This window comes from Excalfactoria chinensis, chromosome 2, assembly GCF_039878825.1.
Source record: "Excalfactoria chinensis isolate bCotChi1 chromosome 2, bCotChi1.hap2, whole genome shotgun sequence".
Lineage (NCBI taxonomy): Eukaryota > Metazoa > Chordata > Aves > Galliformes > Phasianidae > Excalfactoria > Excalfactoria chinensis.
The window spans coordinates 95,019,384-95,046,340 of record NC_092826.1 but is presented as its reverse complement, the minus strand read 5'-3'; the positions used below and the strand labels follow the sequence as shown (position 1 = coordinate 95,046,340).

The window sequence follows — 26,957 nt, the reverse complement described above, 5'->3', positions numbered from 1 at the left end:
CATTAGTGACAGAGGAGTTGGAAAGGCAGACGACTGCAAGTCTCATCCTGCGGCTGTTTCAAGGTGGATCCTCATCAAGCCACTGATAAACATTAGCCAACTCCTGGTGAGCAAACTGTGATATATTTAATATCATGCTCCTTTGTTTTCTACGTCTTCTATCGCTACGATCTTCGATTGTTGTATTTGACACTTAACAGTGTGCATTTCCAATGGCGCTTGGGGTGGTGTGAGATAAGGTGTAGTGCTTACACGAGATTTTTACCCGCAAATCCTGGCTGGTACCTATGCCGGTCTCCCACACAGCGCCGTGCCGTGCTACATCGGGACAAACGATAGAGGCGGTGGGGTGCAGCCAGCAGGACGCCGCGGGGCTGAACCCAGCTGCTCGCTGCCGAGGCCTCCACGTGTTGTTCCCCAAAGGAACGCGACAAAAAAACAAACATCAGTTAGAACCCTGAGGTGAACGAAGAATGAAGCACCGCAGACCTACCTCTCCCTGCCCTGGGGTGACCCAGCCTGCCCGCCTGTCCGGCGGTAGGGGACACAGCCCGGCAGCAGGCAGAGGGACCTCAGCGCGCTGTGGAGCCGGCCTGGCTGTAGGGAGGAGACATGGGAAAAAAGAAGGGCGCTTCCCCTTCACCGGAACGCCGCACACCGGGACCAGCTGCTACCGCACACCGAGCTCCTAGACCGCGCGCAGAGGCGGCCCCAGCGCGCACCCACGGCCCCTAGGTCGCGCATGCGCGGTCTACGCAGGGGCTGGAGGGCGGCCCGGCGGTGCGCAATCGGCGCGCCGCTCCCGCCTGCGGGCCGGCCCCGTCTCCTTCTTCCCTCCCTCCCCGCCTTCCTCCTTTTCGCCGCGCGGTCTGAGCGCGACCGCCGCTTCCTGCCAGTCTTGCGCTGCGGTGGCGACCGCTCGGCGTTGAAGGGGAAGAGGCGGCAGCGTAGGGCGGGGAGAGGAAAAGAGGAGGACGGCCCTCATCCGCGCGACCGTTCCTGCCCCGCTCCGGTTATTGCGGTTCCTGGGGCGGAGAAGGGCCGAGGGCGCAGGGTGAGGCGAGAGCGCAGCTGCCCGGCCCAGGCCGTCGGCCCGTCCCCGCCCGCCGGCCCCCGCGCTCGCCCTGAGGCGGCTTCGGCCTCCGTTTCTTCGCCGCCGGCACGGAGCTTGAGGCGGAACCGGTTCCCCGCGGCTCGCGTGGGAGGCGGGGAGGGCGCAACGAGCACCCCTGGGCCCCGTCCGGGCGTTCCGGTGCTGCCGTGCGCTGGCCCGCAGGTGAGGCTCGGGCGGGTGGGAGGCCGCGGGGCAGCGAGCAGGGTGCGGCTCAGCCGGGCCCCGTCAGGTGGGCGGCGGGAAGGGGAACAATGCCGGCGGGTCCCGCAGCTGTGCTCATTGCCGAGGGGAAGGGAGGCGCGGCGGGGAGGGGAGAAGAGAGTGGGAATGGAGGCAGCTCCGAATCACGGCCGTTGCTGTGACCGTGCCTTTCTCTCCCGCACTTCCTCGAAGCGCGGCGTTGTATCTCCGCCGCTTGTCAGGGCGTATCCCGCCGCAGGGAGGGCCGGGCAGGGCCGGGCTGCTGCCAGGCCGCCGTTCGGCTGCCGGGCCGGGCTCGCTCTCGCGAGTCGCAGCGCGCCGAGACGGCTCTCTGTGCCCTATTATCAACTGTGGGCAAAGCGTGCGGATAAGAGATGGGGACGTTCCTGAATCTGGAAGAACTCTAGGCGATTCTAGGCAGTCGCTAAGTGTGTTGTAGGTGATTTCCAACTTGCTCATTTTAGAGAGATCTCTGTCTTCAGCTTCAGATTGTAGCGATAATGTATTATTTTCATTTCATTAAAGTGTCGAAGTTAGCTTTGAAAGGCTTTGGGGCATTTATTTACTTGCACAAATTTCCTATAAGATTAAAAAAAAAAAAATACTACTTTTTACACATTCGTTATGTTGTGACTTTGAAGTGTTTTCTTAGGGCCCAGAAACAGGTATCTTCTTAATACAGATCTGCTTCTTTGCCTAGTGTAATTACTTAGTGGTGATGTAAGAACAGATGAAAGGTGCTCTGGCAGTATAGCACAGCTGGACATAGGTGACGTGCTTTTCTCATGGCTTTGTGTTACTTACGTTTGGAGATGTTTACCTTAGGGTGTGAAGTTCTGTTATCTGAACAGAATTCCTGGCTCTCACAGAGACCTCGTGCGTGTAAGGTAGCTGTGTGAAATGTCAGGTGTGAGACTGTTCACCTAGACATCAGCACCGACTCCAAAGGAGCTTTATAACTCTCACCATGCAGGAGATGACATAGTGCTTTAACACACAGAGTCCGGTTTAACCGGCACTGTTTAAAATTTACAGGTTTTAAATAGAAAATAAACTGGAGCTTTATGTAGCGTGGAAGTTGTTGTATGCGCATACCATTTTTATTTGTTTTTGGAATCTAGATAGATATGTTACTGAGTACATCCAGTATATAACGGTAATGAGAAACCGATGTGTTGTTGTTGTCTTTATTTGAATAATAATGATATAAATGGTGATAGAGGTCAGTGCAGTGCGCTCTGCACTTTTTCTTTAATGTATATTAGAGATGCTTTCTGAGTAAGTAATACAGATTTATTACTCTAAGTAACTGGAAACGAGTTAAATGTATGCAGAGGACAACTTGTTTCTATGTAAACTCACTTCTCTGTTATGTATCAGTCAAAAAACAGTGCATGTAAATAGTGCTGTTGGAAGTTTATAGATCTGTGTTAGGCATGTAGAGCTGGAGCTGCCATGGCAGAGGTGAAGGAGCACCACCCCAGGGCTTGACAGCCCCACGGGGGATCCCCAGCTTTAGGGGGTACCCTGGAAGGTTTGCACTGTTGCTTTAGTAGCTTTCCCTGTAATGTGGAGTAACTGTAGCAATAGTAGAAAAGAGTAGGAGTGTTCTAAATATTAACTTGTTAATGGAGAAATATCTTCAGTAGTTGGAGCTTGTTACTTGACGTGGGCTGTTACCATGGAGCTCTTTGTTTGTTTCGTTCATTAAAAAATAGTCTGAATATAGTAGCAGTGTGTTGCAGTGTGATTTTTTTGTTGTTGTTTTTTTAAAGATTAATGAATCATTCTTTTGCGAAATGATAGAGGACACTCATGTTGGAAAAGCTGACAACGTAAAAATGCTTCATTTTCAGAGGATTTATATGACTTTGTTTTTCATTATGCATTCCTTTAATTTTTGTTCATTTTGTTCATTGTCGTACTGGCATTTCCTCATATTTGAAAATCATGCTTGATTTTTCTTTCTTTTTTCCCCCCCCCCCCCCCTGTATTTTCAGTATCTGCGGTAACACTGATTCTGTAAATGTCCAGATATGTCACTGTGCTTCTCTGAAACCTACATAAGCTTTACATCGTGCCCTAAGATAGTCTTGGTTGTGCAGCTCTTGTGACAGCTTTGCAGATACTCTTGTCAATAATGATAATATTCTGTATGTCATTTTCTGTCATCTTGTGGGGTAACGATATCTACAAGTGCAGCTGTAAGTAAGCAGCTGACTGGCAAAGAATTCATGCTTCATGAAGTAAATACCACTGATTGAAACCACTTCACTCTGGAGTGTTCTCTCAGGGTTCTGGTAGTTTGCAAAGATGGGAAGGTCACCAAAGACAGGTGGATGGGCCTGTGGGTGTTTGGTACTCCTACAAGGTTGTAGGGTATGTCAGTACAGCTACTGTCTTACCCAGATTAGAGTTTACCAATGCTAGCCTACACTTCATGGCTCCATCAGGCAGTACTTTTCCGTACTGCATAATAGCTTTTTGGTCTTAATTGCTGACTTTCTGTCTATTCCTAGCTTTCTAACACTCAAGAACTAGGGGATTTCAGCTTTCTCTAAGGAGCTGGCATTCTATTGTTAAAAGCCATGAACAGAGGAAAAAAACAAACAAACTGTATTTCTCACATCTTCAAAAGGGAAATAGACTGTGAATATGCTATATCAGACAGGTGTACTGGGTAGTTGATAGTTAACTCGGTACAGGCTGACAGCTGTGCACAGAATAACTTGGGGATTTTTTTTTTTGTCCTGAAGAGACTGATGTGAGCTTGTTCATTCAGAGCAGAATCTTTGTTCCAATAGTTTCACAGGTAAGATGTGATTTGAGATGAACGGGTTTTCTGTTTTTTTTAGTGGAAACACTGTTCATGAACTGAAATAACTGCCTCCACTGTAGTAGTAAGCACTGTAATCTTTTGGCAGACAGTAATTATGTTAGTCTTTACTTCCTCCTTTAATGCTAGGGTCTTTTATGTATAGTATCAGTTTCTCCACCCCCTGTGATGATTCTGGTTTCAGTTAATCTTTTTCTGAGCAAGGTGTTGCTGAATGAAAAATCATGAATGAGCGCTTAAATCCAGTATGTAAACAACTGCTGATTTCCCTCTCTTTCCTTCAATGCATCATGGTCATTGTGATCAGTAGTACACGAGGCTGCCTTTTTCCCCCTCATGTTCTGTCAGCCCCATCAGCAGACATTCGAACCCCAAAGAACATATCCTTGCACAGAGGAATCATATAAATTTAAATAAATAAGACTGTGCTTTTCCAGTCTGATTCTTTCTGTTCCCTCTCAAATATAAATGCTACTTCTGCTGGCTTGCAATAATACCTCTGATTTATTTATTTATTATAGGTTTGTGTTACCTGAGCTGCAGTTTCATGAGACAATTCTGCAGAATTACTGGCTTGGGAGTGTTCTGCTGAGCATATTAACTTTTGTTTTAATTGTGGGTATGGTAGCTTTCATATTCTTCATACCTATGACATTAGCTGTATTATCTGTTAAAGTGAAGGGCAGGTGTTCAATTAAATTATGAAGTATACTCAAACTCCGTCATTGTTGCGTAGCAGTCTTGCTTAGATCTCTGTTTTTGTTCTTTAAGTGTGGTACATGAAGATTTTATGCTTAGTATATTCCACAAGTTTGTTCTTTTAATTTTCATTGAGGTTTGTGGAAGCCAGAAATTAGAATGAGATGCTATTTATCTGTGCTTGCATTATTAGTGATGAATGTGTTTTTCCTTCTACTTCTTTCATCCATCCTCCTTACTGCGTGTCTAACATTCACCCAAGCAACCGTAATTTAGAGTTTTCTATGTTTTTGCATTGATTTCAAGTATTTCCAGCCCTCCTTTTTGATCAACTCCCATAGATTTCATTTCCTTTTTTATCCTCATGAAATCCTAGTTAACCCACAAATCTAAGTGGAATCAACTTATAACTTAAGTTGTTGAAGTAGACCATTACAATGTATTCTGTATGACCTTTGGGTTTTGTTGAGAGAATGCTTACTGCTGGCTCTTGTTTGATAAAAGGCAGACAAAAGTATGCATCATAGTCATTTATGTAGTCTAATAGTGTGAAATTACTTCCAGATGGTGTTTTATAATGAATGGCTTCCTAGTAGTAATTTCTGTTTTATTACATGTCAGAGATAGCTATCCATCAAGGGCAGGTGATTCACTTATGGATAGTTAAAGCAGATCAGCACACCATCTTCACAGGTGGACAACTAAATTTGTTCAAGAAATGAGGTATTATGAACAAGAGTTTTAGCTCTTGCCCCAGATTAATATTGTTGTTTTTGTGTTTTTTTTTTTTTTTTTTTTTTTTTTAAATTTATATACTATTATTATTATTTTAAATATGCAGCATCTGCTGACTTGTACTTTAGTGTCAGGAAACTGCAAGTCTGGCTCAAACAGCCAGTGGTTCCAGAGCAGTGCTGGTCTTTACTGATACTGGATCAGATGTACAGAGATTGTTTCAACACAGGTAAATTTCTTAAGTGTTTTGTGGTGTTACTTTGAAAGAGAAAAGGAGACTTTCAGTTTGGTTATTTATAGCATCTTCACACTCTGTAGTATCTGAATGCCTCACATGAACACGATGCCAAATACACTGGCGCAGACCCAGGCATCAGAACAGGTGGTGCCATTGAAGGTGGTGAGTGATAGGGCCTTAAAATGTAGAGTAGCTTCTGTTTTGTGTAAGACAGGTCACCTTTGTTTAGGAAGGCAAAGATAAGCCGATTACTTTTAGTCAGAAGATAGAAGGAAGAAGAGTAGGCAGAAGTGTTTAACTTGTGGAAGAGGTGAAACTTCATATACCCCTGCAGTGAAGGGAAATCTGAGAGGGAATCTGAAGGACTTCCTCATGAGTCTTCTGTTTTAAAACATGTTCCCCAGCCTATGTTAGGAAATGAGCATGTAAGAGATGTGACTTGGGAATTCTGAATTGTAAATGCAGCAGATTACAGTGTAATTTCCTTTTTATAGTTCAGGAAGCGCAGTGTAACAGACTGTTCTTTGTGTGGTTGTGTTGTATTTTAGGTTGTATTCTGTGTTGTTGTTTTTTTGTGTGTGTGAAAATTCTACTGTTGTGGCACGTATGAAGTTTATTGTGTTGTGCAAGTTAGACAAATGAAGCACGTAAGAAATATTTTTACTCACATTTGTGAAAATACTTGATGCTATTTTTATGTGAAGTAACATCCTGATACATTTAGTATTAGACTTATTGTTCTGTTTGTAATCCATCTAGATACCTCTTCCGCACTGAATCAAATAGTGAGACATGAAATATTCTGTGACGCATCAGCTTGATTAAAATTTACATCGAATGCAAGAAATTATGTAATAGGGTTCTTGAAGGAATAGAAAACATTTTGTTAAGAGATTGTAGTAAGAGTTAGTTTCAAAGCTGGCAGCAATAATTATTACACAATCAAAAATTTGTTATTTTGGAAGAAACTTCTGGAGATCAGCCCTTGCTGCATGGTCAGGTAGAGCAGGTTGGTCGGGGCTTTGTCTGATCATGTTCTGAATCTGGAAGTTTCATAGTCTCTTAGGCCAGTGTTTAACTGTCCTCTCTTCTTCAGCTCCAAGATGCTTTGTTTGCATGCATTTCCCATTTGGGGATGCTCTAGGTTTGCATGTACCTGTGCTGTTTCCTGCAGTGCCTGAACATGTGCAGGTGAGAAGGTACCTCAAGGCTTGCCTGCAGCCACGCACAGGTTCTCCTTGCTTCCTGTGCCCTGTGCTGGCTGCCTGCAGGCTGGAGGGTGAGAGATGGACAACCTGGAGGGATGCTGTCTGACTTGGACAGGGATCACAGTGCAGTGTCAGACCAGGTTTGGCCTACTCCTGTTTCCTCTCCAAGGCCTCCCCCACTGATGTTCATATTTTTGTCCAATTTTCTTAAACTGATTACTTTGTTTCAGACACTTCTTTGTAATTCCCTGCTGTTTGATGTGAATGATAGTTGTTTTGTTTTTCATCGTGATCAGTTTTGGGCAAACATACTGTCAGGCAATTGCATATTTGATTCACAGAATTTCTTTACTTCGCAGGTGCTATTGTCTAACCCCCTAGCATATGTCCTCTGCCTTACTGAGCAGTGGCCTAACTATTTTCTTTGTCTTTTGCAGTCGGTATCCTTATAGTTGCCTTTCTTGTTGTCCTTAGCAGCCTTTGCTACTTTTGACTTCAGCTTTTCTAACTCACCTTTATATGCAGAAGGAACGTCTCTACGTGCCTTCTAAGTAGTTTGTTCATGCTGCTTTTTCTGGGGTTGAGCTCAGTCAGGAGTTCTATGCTCATCTTTGGTGAGTAAATCTGGCAGATGGCTGTAAGGAATGCTGTTCTCTCTTTACAGCACAGTGACTCCTGCACCTTTATGCTCTAGTTCAGCTGTGATGAAGTTCTTTTTGTGCATTCACTGCTCTTTAATTATACATTAAGTACTTAACTGTCAGTCTCAACATAACCATACTAAAAATAGCTATACAACCTGTTATATTTCATTCCCTAAATTGCTCTGATCCCATGAGGATCTCAGTGAATTCACAATTAGTTGACTGTTAGGAGTGATGCATTGTTTAAATGATATCCACAAGTGTAGTTCAGGTCCACTGTATGTGCAGGTATTCAGCAGTTTTTACTTGCATGCTAAATGTTAATGCTAATGTTGTAGGTGTTACAAGAGAAATACAACTCTGAACATACAAATTGTAAGAATTTCATTTCTTGCCTACTGGCCTTTTTAGCAGATAGTTTTGAGTTCTGCTGATTAAACAAATTAGATTAGCATGATAGCAGATAGCATAATTTTCTCTTTTAGTTAGACTAATATATAACCTTTTGAGTACTTATTATATTAGGAGAATATGACATTGTGTTGATGCTGCTTTTGTCTCGTGTTCTATCTGCCTTTTTACTTGAAACCAGTCACTGTTAATTACTGAAAAGAGATGTGGCTTTTTTGGATACCTTTCTCCCAAGGTAGCCAAAGTTCTGAGCTTGTATCTTTGCCACTAAGACATTTTCAAACTGCTTTCTGAATATAGGTACCTAAATTCACCAAAGTGCAAAGCAGGAGCTAAAAAAGCAGTTTCTCACAGAACTGACCAAAAGTGACTGAACTAGTTATAGACCTCAGTTCAGTTTTTAGTCACCTTGAGTTCCAGCTCTGCTGTCCTTTACAACCATTCCAACTTCACGTAAGAGTGAGGTTGGAATCTTATATTTATTCTAGAAAGTGCACTTCTATCTAACACCTGCAGTAATGAACATTTTTAGTTTTGATCTCAGAATAGCAACTGGAAATGGATAAGATTATATTGCCTTATAGTGGTGTCTGTCCTAGCTTTTAAGAAGGGTGATGTGTAGTTTCAAAGCTCTGTTGTCTTTTCTTAGCAAATAGAATATTTCCCTACTCTGAGCACATGAAGTTTAGGGAAGTACCCATGGAATTGGGAGCAGGATGAAAGATGTCCTGCCTGCAAGAGAGAGGGGACTTGCAGTGTGATATTATGGTGGGGATGAGAGGTGTAGAAGTGAAGAATTAAAAAAAGAAAGAAAAAAAAGGCATTGTGATGCTACTTGATATCTTTGCCAGAAAATAGCCCAATTATTTCGGTGTTACTACTCTGATAAAGGTATTGGAGTAAGAAATGATGAAATGTGACAAGGATTTTTGGTGCGTGGACAACTTATTTTGCCTGTTTGACTGGAGTATTTGGAATTTTATTGTATTTCCTAATTAGATGTAGTATAAGTTTTTATACCAATTTGTTTTCAAAAGGGTGGCTAATAATGGTTCACTCCTAGATCTTTTCTATTTGTATGAAGAGGTGTGTGTGTGTGTGTGGGGGGGGGGGGGGGTTGTTTGTTTGTTTTAACTAAATAAGGTATTTTCCCAAGCCCTCTGTGGAGCAGTTATCTCCTTTATGTCTAGTAGCAGGACTACCGAGTTTTGATCTGGTATTTGTAAGGAACTGGATGTCTGGAGGTAGACTTTCAATAAGATATTTAGGGGAAAAAAAAAACAAACTCTAATTTATGTTGTTTACTTTCTTCTGAGTAATGCTTTGCTCTCTGTGGCTGTGCATTGAAAACGCATGATACATATTCCATTATTAATACTGATTGTATGTCACTGGAATGTTTCTATCCTCGTTTTCCTAGTTAAGCAACAGAAAATATATATAATTTATTTTTGCTGGAAATGTCTTTAATTCTGCTATCATAAACTGAAATTTGCATTCAGGTGCAGCTGTATTAAAATGTAAATAAATTTCTACTACCTGCTTGAATGTTTTGAAAACATTCTGAATCTACTGAATTACATCTGTTTTGGAAAGTGTTCTAATAACTGTGTAATTATAATTCTTGAAACCACTGCTAACTCTGGGGTCTCTTAAGTCCATGAAATTCATTTAATTGTTATTTTTAGGAGTAGTGAAAAATGGTAGGGTATGGAAGTATCTTCATTGAGCTAGGAGTAGTTGATGGTTGTGTTTACCTTTGAAGCTGTAGATAAATGAGTGGTTTCTTTTCAACAGGAAAAACTTCTGTGTGCACTTCGTAGGATGCACTGGTGTTTTATAAGGCTTCTGTAAGATGTTGATAATTTTTTTCTAAAAGTATAGCCTTTTTGTCAATGTTGTACAGAATTCTTTGAGTATTACATGGCTAAAAAAATAGGTAACTATATTAAGTTTGGGGGGTGTGGGTTTGTTCTTTGTGTTTTTCTTTGTTTTAATTCCAGATCTGAAAACTGAGGTGTTTTTTTTTCTATTTCTCTTTGCAAATACAGAATTAGAGAATAATAATGGGGACTCCTGGATCAGGACGGAAGAGAACTCCAGTGAAAGACAGGTTTTCTGCAGAAGATGAAGCCCTGAGTAGCATTGCCAGAGAGGTTTGTTAATTTCAATTTATTTCTAATTCCTAACTAGAGATGAAAGCAAATTTACTATCCCATAATTAGACAAAAATGAAATACAAATGAAGAGTGCTTTAATTAAAAAAAAATATATGTGTTTTTCTGGAAAATTTTCATGAAGTTTCATTACCTGTATGGTTAATGTTACTTCATAGTATCACACTTAAGCTTAGCAGCTATTTCTGCAGGTAGGTGTGCTTTAAATGTTTGTTGACTTAAGATATATGAGAAATTCATTTGCTCTCTGAAATATGAAGTAAAAAAAAACCTGAATGTTTAGCCTACAGTTGTGTTCCGTATTCCTAAAGTGGTCAGTGTAGTCTGTTAGCATGGAAGGTGTAATAGTTATCGAGTTTATTTATTAGAGTTGACAAATGTTTTCTATTTCAAATATGAAGTCGTAGCTCTGTCAAAAACAGCTTCATGTGCTATTCGTTTTATTCATATACAAGGACTTTTCTAATAGGACAGGCAACTTAAAAATAAACAGCTGGAAGTAACCAGCCAAAAAAGCAATTAAAAAGTTGATAAAAGGTTTTTTTTTTTTGTTTGTTTGTTTTGTTTTTTTACAGTGGGCATTGTAAGGAGGCATGTTGAGCCTGGAGTTTTATAGTTCTCTATTTGGGCTTCAGTTTTTCTGGGGAAAAAAGGCTGTGGATTTGGAAATTGGATTCTTCTTTGGGGGAAGACCTGCTGGAGAGGAGCTCTGCTGAGAGGGACCTGGGCGTCCTGGTGGACGACAGGTTGGCCATGAGCCAGCAGTGTGCCCTTGTAGCCAAAAAGGCCAATGGCATACTGGGGTGCATAAAAAAGAGCGTAGCCAGCAGGTCGAGGGAGGTGATCCTCCCCCTCTTCTCTGCCCTGGTGAGGCCTCATCTGGAATACTGTGTCCAGTTCTGGGCTCCCCAGTACAAAAAAGACAGGGATCTCTTGGAAAGAGTCCAGCGGAGGGCCACAAAGATGGTGAAGGGCCTGGACCATCTCCCCTACGAGGAGAGACTTAGGGAACTGGGTCTGTTTAGCCTTGAGAAAAGAAGGCTGAGAGGGGACTTGATCCAGGTTTATAAATACCTGAGGTGTGGGAGCTATAGTGGCGAGGCTGGTCTCTTTTCAGTAGTGCGTGGGGACAGGACTAGGGGCAACGGGCTGAAACTCCAGCATAGGAAGTTCCGCACGAATGTGCGCAAGAACTTCTTTACGGTGAGGGTGACGGAGCACTGGAACAGGCTGCCCAGGGAGGTGGTGGAGTCTCCTTCTCTGGAGATATTCAAGACCCGCCTGGACGCCTACCTGTGCGACGTGGTGTAGGGAGCCTGCTTTGGCAGGGGGGTTGGACTCGATGATCTCTAGAGGTCCCTTCCAACCCCTATAATTCTGTGATTCTGTGATTCTGTGAAACAAAACCTTCACTACTGTTTGTGTAGAGATGGAAGCATTAAGCTACGTTATCTTTAAATTTGCTAAAGACAGCTGACAGAAGTATAAAAAGCATACTGTGATTGAACTTGTAATGTGAAGTGTGTTGGAGAGCTGGTCTGAAAGAAATGCCATCTATGTTATTATCTTGGCCCTTGACCTCAGAGGCAGATGTTGGTGGTATAGTGGTAGGGGTTGAACCTTCCTGCCAATATTCTGTTACATTTTGTTGCTGTGTGACAGATGGCAGCGGAGGAATAGTCAGACAAAATGGCTTCTGACATGAAAGTACATCTTAAGCAAAGGTGTGTCATTGAATTCATCTGTGTTGGGAGAATCTTGCACCAATTGAAAGTCATCAACAGTTCTGAATATTTTTGGAGACCAAACAGTGGATGTTGACACAGCGAGACCAAGAGTGAGGTGGTACTTTTCAACAGCAGCAACAAGGACAATGGGTCACCTCCACTGGTACAGATTCTTATGAGCATGGGATGCCAGTTGTGTTCATCACTGGCAAAAATGCATAGCTGATGTTGATTACTATGCTGAAAGACAGTGTTTTGTGGCTGAGAGTTTGCTCTATTAAATGCTGTGCTCTTTGTTGTAGTTTTTGTGGAAATAAGTAGGAGGCATAACTTTCATAGCCACCTGTGTATGTATGTAGATATGTTCATGTCTGTGTATATGAAGTAAAATCATTAGACAAAATAGCTAGGTGTCTGGAAACAGCAATTGTATGTTTTCAGTCTGGGCAACCACAGACTATAGGCAAAGGATGTACTTTGTCTTTATTATTGCTATGTACTACTGTCAAATTAATAATCCCATGGTCTTTGTCGGGCAAGCTGGCCATTAGATTCCATGTCAGAGAGTAGCTGCTGTCATTGAATTGCTTGCTGTAATTTGAGTATTAACCAACTTTTTTTCTAAAAAACCCTTTATATTTCACATCAAAGGAACAGAATTCATTTCCCAGGATATAACAGCAAAGGCCAGTTAATAAATCTATCTTTAAACAACATCTGATTTTACTGTACTGTTCTGTGCCTTCTCATTTGAGGCTTCAGAAGTGTTTCCATTTAACATGCTTATGACATAGGGAATTCTAGTTCTCTGTGCATGAATACGTACTCGACTGTTCTCAGTCAGTTATCCTAGCAACATGTCTTGTTTATCTTTTCAACGTCAAAGGGTGTTCTGTTCTTCAACTTGCTATACTGAAATTACCATTTCAGCAGAGGTAGATTACAGGACCAAATTTGGCTATTCTGACCCAGATGTATTGTGAGGAAAATATTCCTTTAAGGTGTTCTAGACAGCAAGAAACAGTAAGCAGTATTTGCTGAAACAAAAAACTGGCACACAGCATGGAAAAACTATGTGGGAAGTGCTTTGGGATTCAGAGCAGTCACAAAATGTCACTAGAAGGGTTTCCTGGTGTATGAGGTTTGGGGGTTGTTTTTTTTTTTTCTTTTCTTACCATGTTCAGATTTAATAAAGTATTAATTGGGTTGTTTCTCACCGCTCTTAATCACTGAGTTTTTTTTATTGTTCTGTGGGATGTGTAAAAAAAAGTGACGTCTTCCTGTTGGTACCAACAAACATCTGTAGAAATGGAAATTCTGGGTGTCAAATTCTTTGGTACTGAACCAGTAAAGTTGCTTCTCTACGGTCATTTCTTCAGTAGTTGAATCTGATGTGTTGTCTTGTATGAAAACATTCAATGCAAGGTCACTGTCATGGGATCTTGAGGGACTTTGACAAATTGCTTTCTCCTTGTCAGTTTTCTTTCATTCTCTGTCTCCTGTATCAGAGAGAGTAAAGCAGTAAGAGACAGTAAGGAGAGGAAACTGCAGGAAAAAAAGAAAGCTGAAGAAATGAGCAACAAGACAGGAAACTGAAACAATTTCCCTCAATAAGAAATGATGAAATAAGCTTTTATGAGGCTGGTGAGGTACCTGTGTAGTAGTCTATTAGGAAATGCAATGGATATTTTTTTTAATGTTCGCCCTGACTCTTTGCTGGAGGTCAGATAATGTCTTGGGTATTCTGTCCAACAGCCTGGTATAAAAAAAACTGAAATTGGCAACTATGTGAGGGTAGGAGGTGCCTTCACAACTGCCACCCTATGGGTGAAGAAAACCTGCCTTTGAGCCTTGAAAGTATTAGAAAATGCAGGACTGTTAATACTGCGTATACCTTAAAAATTGTATACGTTGTAGCCCATGATGACAATTTAATGTTAATTGTTTTAATTAAATAATTCATATTTTTTTACACATTTTATAAACTTTAGCGTAGCTTATGCTTTATTTGTACAAAGCTTTTATGTTGAATCTGCCTTATTAATGAGTCTCTTCCTCTATGATATGGAAACTAAAATCAAAATACTGTTGCTTTCTAGTGATTGTCTTCTCTCAAGTGAGGGGAAGGAGGAAAAATGCCTTTCCACACTGTGGAGGCAAATGTTACATTCATTTAACATTGCAGAGAGGAAAGTTTCTACCACATCAATTTTGTGTGGTAAGCTTTTTCTCTTTATGAAGAATTTCATCAATGTGAAGATACTAAGAAAAAACACTTCAGGAAGAGGATGCCAGACTAATCTGTCTAAAAACATGCAAATTTAAATCTGGCCTTTTTCCTCTTTTTTTCTTTCTTACAGAAATTATTGTGATGCTAACTAAAGAACTAGGTGCTAGATGAAATAGGTTGGAAGTTCTTAAAAAGATTGCAGCAAAGAATTCCATTAGAATAAGAAATGGAAAAGAGGAAAAATGGAGTATGCAGAGACAATTTTTAAAGTAATTGTAAGTAGTTGTTAGTAAGCATTTTTAGGTGAAAACAAAGAAACTGACCACATCACCAATAATGGAAAGAGGGCATTTGCTTCCATCAACATGTTATCTAAAATACATCCACTAAAGTCATGTACTCCAGTGAGAGGTGTTTCTTGATAGATTATGTGCTTGAAAAACAGCAAAAGTATATACGCATATTTTTTTTAGAATGAAATGACGCTTGTACAAGCTCAAGGAAATATGTTTTTTGCATATAGTACCTTTATATCTGTTTAGAAATGAATGTTTGCAAATGAAATAAATTCCAGAACTCATAAGTAAATGAATGCAGATATGGCGCTTGATTTAAAATCATGTTTGTGCTTAGACTGAAGGTAGAAGATGAGGAACAGTGTATGTGTATTTATGTATGGAACAAAACAAAATATATTACCTAAATCTTCTTTTTCCTGTTCAAAGTATCAAGAGCCTCTTGTGTTTCTATCTATTGGATTACGGTATTTTAGTACAGGTGTCTCATCTGTAGTCTATTAACTTCCTTTCTTGATCATTTCTCTGAATAAATTTCAGACAAAATCATTGTCTCTACCTTCTGTTTCCTCTTTGCCTTCCACTTTGGATGATCAAGGAGTTTCTTTTCTTCTTAGGTACCAGCATAGGTGTACTAGTGTGGATGGGAGCAGGCTTGGGTACCTTGTCTTACTTGCCATCAAAGAGTCTAAGAAAGCTCAGCTATCACTTTTATTTTTCCAATAGCAGTTGGAAGGCCCCTTGGAAGCTTTAAAACAGTTTCAAGGTTGCTAGATTGTAGACAGTCCAGAGTTTAATTCTAACTACTTCAGGAACGTTTGGATTTGGTGCGTAACTTTTTAAGAACCTGCACTTAAATTATATGTTATTGTGGTATATTTGTATAAGAAACGTATTTTCTGATTTTAAAGCTTTGCATAAAATAATGATTGATAAAACTGAGGTGATGACTCTATTGACTGGTCTTTAGTTTTTTAAGAATGAAATTTATTTAATGCAAGCTGTAGAAATCAACCTGTACTGACTCCCAACTTTATTTGAGCAAAGAATATTTTACATTTAAGAATGCTTTTCAATTCTTGTATTGATTCAATTATGAAAGCATTAAAATCTTACTGTCCTTTCCCTTCTTCCCACTACAAAAGAATAAGTCTAAATTTATTTTTTTGTGCCACTTTTGTAGTCCCAACAGTTACATCCTTTCTAGTCAGCTGTTTGTTCAGAGCTGTTGTGGCACTGTATTTCCTCTGGTAGATACGTACTGACTATTTCAGTAGTGTTGAAGGATTTCTTATATTGTGTAACAACTTTTATATGCTTTCTTCAGTAACACAAAAGAGTAAATAGCATTCTTCCTGTGTGCTGCTATGTCCATATGAATAATGGTTATTTCTTTATTAGTGCTGATTTTCAATTTCAGCTACATAGTTATCATTATTTTCATGAGGTCTGATATCCAACAACATTACTATAAGTAAGGAATAATTTAGTGCCCTTTTGAATGCAGTGTGATTTGTCTAATGCCTTGCATTTTGGTGCTTATTCAATTCTGTACTTTTATAGAGGAATCTAGTTGCTCAGATTAATAATTAATATAGTACCAAACTGTTGTTGTTTTTTTTTTTCCTGATTTTTTTTCTATAAAAAGATGGGATTTTTTTTTTCTTCCCCCATTTCAGACATATAACTTGTGCCCAATATGTTTATAGAATTGTCCTGAATATTACAAAGTGCTTAGTAAAATGAGGAAACATTGAGTTTTCACTCTGTTCTAGGAACATGATTGTGAAACTTAAGCTGCAGGGCTAGGAGAGAATGTTGAAAGGGGAGCTGATTTTTACCACGCATCAATAAACAAACAGATTTGCTATGTTTAGCCAAAAAGCCTTACCAGTCTAAAGGCTGTTTGCTTATGTCTGCTGATCTATAGGTGATCTTTGAAGAGCCATGAGATATGGTTTAGTAGCTTAGGGGGTAGTAATAGTGATAGGAAGATGGTTGGGCTAGATGATCTTATAGGTCCTTTCCAACCTATGATTCTATAGACAGATCTGAAACTAGACATATCAGTTATACCAATCCTCTCTCTGTACTGCATGCATGCGTGTGAAAGTTTATCTGAAACACAAGCTGTGATCACAGGCAATTGCAGAACAGGGTTACAAGTGAGAAAAGACTTCCTGTTCCTTGGATTCCCTTGCTCTCTTGTATGTGATCATCAGGCAGGAAGAGCAGCCTCTGAAAAGTGATCAAATAGTGGCAGTCAGTGGTGATGGTGCTAATTTCCAATCATTTCATCTAAGTATGCAAAATATTGAGAAAATGCTCTAGATGAGATTTGTTTGAAATTACAGACTTGTTACTTAAAATAGTCTTAATGTTTTTGCTGCTTTTTTTGTTTTTTGGTAATTATTTGGTAGATGTTTTTGTCCTTGTAACATAATTTAAACACTGTTATCCCTTTCTTTTTCCTGAAGTGTGGTAGATATTTACAGTATTCATGCATTTTATAGATTTCTAGTGTTTTACATAAACCTTTCGTGTATTGATGACAAAAGCAGGAAAAAAAAACAACCCTTAAATAAATCAATGTCCCACTGAAGTTTGTAACCTTGAAAAAGTCTGGTAAAATTGTTTTGGATAATGGAAGTTTTCAGTTTTTGGTTTTCAGTGCTGCTCCTTTTAATTAACATTAAGAAAACAACAGGATTTTTTGATGGCAAGCCTGTCATCAAGAGTTTAATAATTCAAAAAAAAATTGAGACGTTTCATCAGTTCATTATCCAAATGTGAGAAATTTGGCCTTGTGTTTTGGGGAATGTGAAGTCATAAATAGAAAGGAAGTGATGATGGTGATCGATTATGTGAAGCGGTTATTACATCCAATATGCAAACAGTTACACACAGAATGTGTTTTAAACTTTGAATGTTTTCAATTTACTTGTAGGCTGAAGCCAGACTGGCAGCAAAGCGGGCAGCTCGAGCAGAAGCAAGAGATATACGTATGCGAGAGCTGGAGCGGCAGCAAAAAGAGGTAGCGTTAAACCATCAGGAATTACTACAAACCTGCACTAAAATTCTTAGTTTTGTCTTTCAGTGTAATTCTGTGATGTTCTGCGATTTTGAGGATCAGATAACTGTTAGCTCTCTCCTTCCCCCTCTACTCCAACCTGTACTCTGTTTATCCTCCTCTTCCCTATAGATTATATGCTCGAGGCTATCTGCTTTGTTTTCATCTGTGGTTAACATCTCACAAAATATTAGTCTGAATATCAATTTTGAACTTAGTCAATATTTTAGGTTGTATTGCAGACAAAAAAAATCTGCTATACAAATAGGCTATAAGAACTTATGCTTCCAAAGGAGGAGTACGCTTTATTTATTTATTTATTTTTTAATTCTGCCCTTACAAGCGAGATTCTGCCCTTACAAGCAAGCGAGATATTTGTAAGTTTTACCATTAACAGAAGCAGTGAATTCAGTGTAAACACTTGGAAGTGGACATAGATGAATTTATGTTTTTATGGAGACATATATGTATTAGTGCTTATTTATTTAAAATGTTCAGAAGAGAATGTAAATGGCAATGTTCAGAACTGGGTGCACACAAATAATTTTGTGTAGAAAGGAACAGTTTTCAGTATCCAATGTGAAGTTTAATATCGCTTGGATTTGAATTGGTACACTTAAACCTGAGTCGTCTGATTTTTATTGCTGTTCTAAACATTTACTTTAAAACACACTCAGCAGTTTTTGTCTGTAGTTGCTGTGAAAAAGATCCTTTGTAAGTATGGATAACTGGCAGCTCAGCATAAGTAGTACACTTAAATGTATGTATAACTGCTTCATATAAAGGATAAAGAACAATGGAAAATAATTTTTGCTCTATTTTTGTTAATAATACATATATGCATATATAATATAATATAGTACTTGGATAATTTGAATATGAGACTTCAGATATACAATTTTCAGTCAATATCTTCCCTTTTGCACTCAAAATGTTTACAATAAATACCTATTGTTAGGGTTTCTATTTAAAGCAGCTTACTGGAATTGGGATAATATTTACACACTGTTGTGTTTTACTGCTCACATTTCTCCTTTCAAAAGAAAATCACTTTTTTTGAGTGAAAAAGCATAAAAAGCCCGATTGTCAGCTGTGTTTGATTATTCCATGGCTGTTGCAGTCTGCTCAGGTTTTCACGTGGCATGCAGAAGTTTTGGCATTTCAGTTATTTAATGAAATTATTCAAATCTGTGTAAATGATATTTGCTTTTTTTATTCTTATTTTTTCTGTGATAGTATTATTTATAAGATGTGATATATTTTTATAAATCTTTCATTATTTTGTACCTTGTTTTTTCACTGCTGTTTTATCTGATACTACAATGAAGATTACATGTCAATTAACTTAGATTTGTCCGAGTTCTTTATTTGGAAACTACTTTGTAAATAGTTTGTTTTTGTTTTTTTACGTTTTGTAGTTTTCTCAGCACTCATATGATACAAAATGGGCTCATATCCAGAAATGGATGGTAGGCTAAAATCACCTTTTGTGCATGTTTTTGCCACTCAAGGAACTAACAGGACTTGGAGGAAATAATTTACTAATGGTTTGTGGTGTGTCATTTTGTACTGTTTTTAACTGCTGAAAAAAAAACATGCGTAATAGCTAAATATGGGTGTGGATTTGCAAGATTTGTATGGAAGCAAATAGAAACTAAAATGAGATGCTTATTGTTTACATCATATTCTGACTTCAAGTTGTGTCCTTTTTCAAACTGACTTCAGTTTCAGTATTGGTAAATGTCTTTTCAACAGTAAATGTTTTTATTTCAGTGAATTTGAGGGATTTGGCATGTGGGGTTTAGCTTGAGGTTTTCTTCACTGTTTTCATGGCAGAGTTGCATTTATTTCCTTTTTGATTATTGTAGCAAACAGTAGGTATGACATTGATAATCGATTAAGTCACTTTTATGGCTTAAATCTTTGAAAATTTGATTTTAAAACAGAACAAAACAGTTGTGTGTTACTTTCATCCTTTCACCCCTTGCCGTTTGCTTCTTCTGAATAGGAAGGCATATAAGTAGTTGAATTACAGTATTAGAAAGCTATTGCTCAGTTTATATTAATTTAGTCTGTCTCTTTAGAAAATTCACGTTAAAAAAGAAATTTTGTTGTGAGTTTTGGGGGATTGCTTTTATCCTGGTGTTCACTGTGAATGATTTGAATCAAGATTTAGTGTGTGCCAAAAGTAATCATAAGGTAGTTAGTTGGCATTAAGGTCGAAAAGTACTGTGTCTGTCATTAGAATTTCATTTGCAAAAGTTGTGTTGACCTGATACTGATTGTTTGCCTAGCTAGCGTTTTTTTGTTTTTTCATGTCACTTATAAAGAATCAAAATGATTTCTGTTAACTTGTGATAAAATGTGCATATATGCACACTGTTCTCCTCTTCCCCTTCACCCCCCAAAAGAAAACACACACAAAAAAACCCCCAAGTGTTCCGTAACTGTAGAATGCAAATTGAATGCCACCTTGTTCTTGCACTTGCAAGAGGCATTTCTGCTGTAGGAGTTTTCTGAGAAAATTCTGTTCCTCTGTTGGGACACCTAACCTCTGTCTCTGATTTAGTGCATATTTCAAAGATTAAATTCTTAAGAGTCAGTCTTTTTAATACTGATGTTTGCAATATATTCTATACTTCTTACTTTCTCTTTTGACTTTGATATGCTGAACACTTAACAGGCAACCAGGAGGAATTTCATCTAAGCATCAAGCTGTTCGCAAACTGCAAAAATGAGTAGTCAATATTTATTCCATGTCACAGTGATCTGACTGAGGTATTGAGAATTTACACAGCAAAAATGTTCATTTTAAAATTCAAAGTAGTTGTTGCAGAGAGGAAGACTAAAATGTCATTATGTAATCCAACTCTTTATGGTAATACAAGGATAGAATAATAAAAAGATGTACCATTGCCAAGAATTAACCAAACGTTTCATGAGTAGTTAAACAAGCTAATATATCCAGTGATAATATAGAAAGTCATCTTGTGACAATAAGGAATATGGAAGCTGTTAATAAGAGGCTGAGCCTTTACAAGTGAAGATAAACAGCTTACAGTCTTCATAGTTGTTTGATATATTGAAAATGGTAAGTGTGATTTGAGTAAAGATCCTAGTTTTAGAGCTCTGTTCTAGTTTTCAAATGGAATGTTTTGAAATTATTCTTAACTATATAAGTAATTATTAACAATTATGATTATTATTACTTCTTGTAATGAGAACTTTGAGATGCTTGAGACGACAAAAACATTCCTTGATCTTCCAAAACAAAAGATAACGGTATCTTAGCTACCCCCCAAATTGTATAAGTTAGTTTCATCATTTTCCACTGTCACTATGGATGTCAGCTTCCAATAGAATTTATAATTGATCCATTTGCTTAAGAAGTTTTGTTTCTGTAAGGTAGAGTATTTGAAATACACATCAGGAAATTGGGAATAATACGAGGGTTGAGATGTCTTTGTAAAATGTAATTCTGTAAAGCTTTTTAATTTTACTTTCTTTTAAAATATCTTGTATATTTTTCTACATTAACACAGTAATCAGTAGAAGGTTTATGTACTGGACTCTAACTAATTAATAACCTTTCTTATTTTCATTTTATAACGTAATGCATTAGTATACTTACCAAAAGCAGCTGAAATCACAGTTCCTCCTGACTTGAATGAATTCACTTACCATGGTGATTATTGAAAATAATACATGGTGTTAAAAGCACTAACAGCATGTTGCTCACCTTTGTTTGCTTTTACTTAGTCATTCTCTTTTTTTTTTTCTTTTTCTTCTTTTTTTTTTTTTTTAAACCATGAATAACTCTATTTCTTCTTTCTCAGGAAGATTCAGAGAGGGTCAGGTATTCTCACCGATCCAGTCGACACTCGTATTTGGTTTGTGTTGAAAGCATGTATTTTTTACCTTGCCAAGAAGCCCTTTTTAAAAAGTGATATTAGAGTTATTTTCAAAAAGTACAATTTCATTTTATCACGAAGCAGATGATGCTTTCACAGAATCACAGAATTATAGGGGTTGGAAGGGACCTCTAGAGATCATTGAGTCCAACCCCCCTGCCAAAGCAGGCTCCCTACACCACATCGCACAGGTAGGCGTCCAGGCGGGTCTTGAATATCTCCAGAGAAGGTGACTCCACCACCTCCCTGGGCAGCCTGTTCCAGTGCTCCGTCACCCTCACTGTAAAGAAGTTCTTGCGCACATTCGTGCGGAACTTCCTATGCTGGAGTTTCAGCCCATTGCCCCTAGTCCTGTCCCCACGCACTACTGAAAAGAGACCAGCCTCGCCACTATGGCTCCCACACCTCAGGTATTTATAAACCTGGATCAAGTCCCCTCTCAGCCTTCTTTTCTCAAGGCTTTTAGGTCTTCTAAGCATTAACAATTTGAGGGACAGTGGTTTAAATCACGTGATGTTAAACTTCATTTGGTATTTTATTTCCATCAATTCTATTTAAGTATTTTATGAATTTGTATGCGTTTGTATCTTTGCATTTAAAAAGAATATCAATTCTCACATTTTAAATCTTTTAAGTCTGTGCTATGAATACCTTGAACTTTTTTCCTCTTCTGTGTATGATGATTTATAGTATATTTCTGTGGCTAAGAGTAGGGCTTAGGAATTGTTTAGAAATGCATATTATTAAACATCTGATTCCTTAGGATAGCATGATGCCAGTTTTTAAAGGTCATCTTTTAGTGTTAGTCCAGTCTATGTTAAATGAAGTATTTCTTTAAAAATATCTGAATAACTGTCCTAATTTAGGCTTCAGATATTGCCAGTTAGTAAGAATTAATTGTTTTTCCTTGAAGAGTAGAGCATTAAAATTCCTGCAGAAGTTGTCCATTGTCTCTATGGTTACTGTTACACATCGAGGGCTCATGGTTGGATGTGAAGCTGCTACTAACAATAAAAGTTTAAACAGCAGTGGTCTAGTGGGGAGAAGTTCTCTTTTCTACTTTGCCTGTCTCAGAAGTTCTGCAAATAGAAAAAAATCAATATTACTTCTGTTGACTCAGTCATCCTATGAATAAGGACCACTTATTGAAGATGAATAATACTAGTTTGTAACTTCACCTTCCATTCCAAATTGATGTCTGCTCGCTGTTGTGTGAGAAGTGTTTTCTCACACTTCAGGTATTACTGTTTCTATAATATCTGTGGGATAAAGAGGAGTACCTGAAGATGTATTTTTTTCTATTTGAGAATGTGGGAATGTATTATTTGTTAGTGACAAACCCTTATCTGAATGCTGCAGGATACCCCAAACGCTGGTATTAAAAGTATTTATTGCTGTACAGACTTTCCCATATCCTTTTTGAATCAAAAATGGTACTAAAGAATAGTTGTACTAAAAGGCCCAAGGGAGGGGCAAGTTACAAAAATGAAAGGGTTGGTTCTGTTTATTTCTGGCAGCGGAATAAAATGTTCTGCTGTGACTTAAATAAAAATGATTGCCATTTACTAAGAGGTTTGAGCAATTAGATATCAAATTCAGTTTATCAAAGATTATGTAACATCTTACATGTCTTTGTGTTAAATAAGTGCTCCTACATTTTTGCACTGGTATTTTCTCCAAAGAAATATTTTAAATGACCTAGCATTGACTGTTTTGCAAACAGCAATTGGTTGACAGGGAGGGAAAAAGTACTGTATTGCAAGTGGAGACAAAAACTTGTGAAATAACATAGATTTGCTCAGATTTGTACTTGTTCACTTAGTATACAATTTCATGAAGAATTTAGTGAAGATTAACAATTACCATTAGAGAGTCTTCTAGTGACTTAATATATAGAAGTATTTTTACAATTTCATTCTTCAGACTCCTTTGGATAGCAGTGGGTCTCACAGGAGCAGAGCAAGTACCTCCAGAAGGAGAGATCTTGTGGTGTGTAACCTGGTGTGAGCATGCTTTGATGTGTTCCCATTATGACCCTTTCTGTCTTTACTTACCAAAGCAGTTGTTTAGTGAAAGCACGCCAGGAAAACAGTATTTATTGAACTGTTGTAATAGCTGTAATCAAGCACTTTAACTGGGGCTTAAATTAAAACTCAGGTTTGAAGGGAGTTAACCTCTCAGTCTCTCCTAATGTTTGCAAAAGTGAAGTAAAATCAGGTGACAAAGATGGTGTGTCAGCCATGGTGGATACAAGAGTGTTCCTCAAAGGTCTGTCAGGAGGCATTTGTTCTCAAGTGTTTTTAATGTAAATTTGTTGCTATGCTATTCCTGCACTCTAGACTGAAATACAAATGGACATTCTACTTTTTCAGAAATCTGTATTTGCATCTAATTTGTGTTACTCAGAGCTGAGGCAGTTTTTCAGTAAATATTTACATGAAAATATAAATGTTTTTGGTAAGCTGTTAATGGTTTGTAGTTAAGATACAAGTTAAATTTGGCAGAAATTTCAGAAATACCTGTAGAGAAGAAAGATTATTTTTCTTATAGTCCTCTCAGTAGTTCTCATCAAAACTGACATTTGGTAGTGCTCTAGCATGTTATTAGTGTATTATTGTCTTCTTGACTCATCGTCAATTTCTGCTTATTTTTGCTTTAAGAAATCTTAGGCTGATAATGAATAACTTTTTGGATTGTGCATGATGTATAGTCAGAGTAACTAAGATAAGATAAAGATAACTAAGATAACCTATGAATTTCTGATTGAAATCAAAAGAGCGAGCTTACTGGGTAAACCTAAGATGTATGTTCTTTTTTTTTTCCTGTTGTTTTTTTTGTGTTTTTTTTGTTTTTGTTTTTTTTTGTTGTTGTTTTCCTGTTTTGTTTTCCTTTTGTAAGTAAGCATTTTCATTTCTTTTTCTTTTAACTTCAGTATGACAGTGCTAAGGATAGACCTGCAAGATATTCAGTCCCTGTATGTTAACACTTTGCATGTTTTTTGTATGAATGAAGACTTTGTGATTTCTTTTTCTACAGTGGAATGACACTAACCTGCTACTTTAAAAATGATTTTAAAAAATGAAGATTTTTACCATCACACTTCATGATTAAGAATACTAATATCATTTTAACGCTTTCCACAGAGTGCTTACATAAGCTTTCTGTGGCGAAAAAGTCTAATGAAGTAACATATAGGCAACATAACAGCTATTTTGCAGTAGGCACTTAAGTCATGGCTAGACCTTGAGTGTCTGTAAGTGCATCTTACAGAGGACATAATTAAAAAAAGCAACTTGCATCTGTATGTACACATTTGCATTCTGTATTTCATAAAGAAAATTAAGCTTAATGTAATATACTGTTTTTTTCAGTCTAGACAAAAAAGCAAGTGGTTTGTGCACTTTCTTACCATTATGTGATTATAGTTCTGGCATGGTATTCTAGCAAGTAAGATTTGTGTGCATGTCCTTAAGCAAAATCAAGCACCAATACCTCCCAAAGAAGCATGTTAGCAGCTTAGGAAGCTGAATTTGCTTATCTGATTTATCTGCAAATAGGCAGCATAATAGTGTTTAAAATAATCTGTAATATTAAGCATTTTTAAATTGATTATTGCTTTTACGTTACTTGTGAAAGGTAAATACTGACTCAAGCAAGTCTGTTCTAACCAAAGATAAGGATGGTTATAATTCCACTTACCTTTTTTTCTTTTTTTAACACAGTGTTAGATGTATGGTCTATTTTTCTAGTCATGTAATGTCTTGAATTCTAGTTGGACCTTTTGTGTTGTAAGAATGAAGCTGCTGTTATGTAGTGGTATTAATTTTTCTAAATTTTATTCTTAGAGTCATGCTTACAGTGAGTCTCACAGTACAAAGAAGAAAACTACCTATTCCCATAGAGATTTATTGGTTAGTTTTCTATGATAATATTTATTATAGACATACTAACTGTCTAGACTGTTATATACACTAATATAGTACATGAATAAATTGGTTAGCATGCTGATATATGTTTCTTTTTAATAAAGGAACTTGTAGCAGTAACCAAATTCTGACAAATTGAGTATTTTAAGCTGTGACATGTCAGTAAGGTTATGGGGACGGAGCTCATCTAAATAAAAATTACTATTCAGCGAGAAGCATTTTCAAATGGTTTAGAAGTGACACTTCTGTGAACTAAAGCTTATTTGGTCAGAACAGAAATACACGTTTTATTACTTATGCTTTGACCACGACTTGTTAGAGTTTAAATGTAGCTTTGAATTAAAGCAGTATTTGACATTATTCAAGTGAGTTCTTGAGAAAGATACGGGTTAACGTGATCTTCTGAACACTCTTCTAGAAAATCCAGTGTATGGTGTGAATGTAGCGCCAAGAAATTAAATACTTTAAAAGTAGTTTTTCAGAGAATGTTGAGAACTGATGTCTTAGCAGGGGTTAGAGCAGTGGACGTGTGTGTTGACACAATACTAAAATGACTTTTATGTGCTATTTATCTGGGAAATATATAAAGGCAATGACAATAAGCCAGAATTTTAACTGCAAGACCTCAGAATTTGTGCCTGGTGCAAAGCACAGTGTTAGGCAATGGACTAATGGTGATTATACAGACATCCGTACCCTATTAGATTCCTCTCCCTCCAAGTTCTAATATCAGTTGGTATCTAATGGAAAAAGAAAGATCAAATAAACAATTGTGCTAATTATTAGTGAGTTCTGTCTCATGTTTTGTTTTTTTTTTATATATTTCATGTTATATTTGTCAGGGTGTAGTCAAACTTTTTTGAGTTTTCTTATAAGGGAGTGTAACACAACTGTTTACTACTTTGGACAAGACTTATATGACCATATGCTAATATATGGAAAAAAGGTCCCAGTTTCTGAACATGGGAATTGTTGGGCTATATTGAAATATAACTCCTGTTTCATATATATATATATATATATGTGTGTATATATATATATATATGTGAAACATATAACATGATACACACATATATATATATATTTATTCCCAAGATCTTTAAATGCAATTACGCAATATTAGTGTTTATTTTCTTTTTCTTTCCCTTTCACAGAGTGGACTATACCATGATCAAAGAAATTATAGCAGCCTTAGATATAGTAAACCGATTCCTTCCTACCATACTCGGGTCTGTCTTTTCTTAATATATTTGTCGCTTAATATATTAAGTATATAAAACATGTTAAAAATTTAGCCCCAGTGTGCTACTTTGTTGTAGTTTACTGTAAGTGATAAATTAACAGTTTGATGGGGGTAGATTGCATCTGATAGTAATTGCAGGTATGTCCATGGGTATGTTTAAGTAAGTATCTAAAGGAAATTGGTGTCTTTTAAACACTACTTAATTTATTACTATTTTCTTTTGATAAAAGTTCTAGACTATTGTAGTGAAAGTTGTATGTTATGTTTTCAAAGGTAATGGATTTCCCTGGA

At 37.7% G+C, this 26,957-nt stretch overlaps 1 protein-coding gene across 8 annotated transcripts in view; it reads left to right on the top strand.

Annotated features, from left to right (window-relative positions):
- The first annotated feature begins 1,136 nt into the window (after window positions 1-1,136).
- The window catches only part of LRRFIP2 (LRR binding FLII interacting protein 2), a 52,025-nt gene continuing 26,204 nt past the window's right edge, over window positions 1,137-26,957 (top strand). For all 8 annotated transcript variants that reach the window (XM_072330542.1, XM_072330539.1, XM_072330540.1 and 5 more), the window contains exons 1-3: window positions 1,137-1,276; window positions 10,138-10,242; window positions 17,464-17,550. In XM_072330542.1, coding sequence (XP_072186643.1) covers window positions 10,153-10,242; window positions 17,464-17,550 — 177 coding nt within the window. In that variant the 5' untranslated portion in view covers window positions 1,137-1,276; window positions 10,138-10,152. The remainder of the gene's footprint in view (window positions 1,277-10,137; window positions 10,243-17,463; window positions 17,551-26,957) is intronic.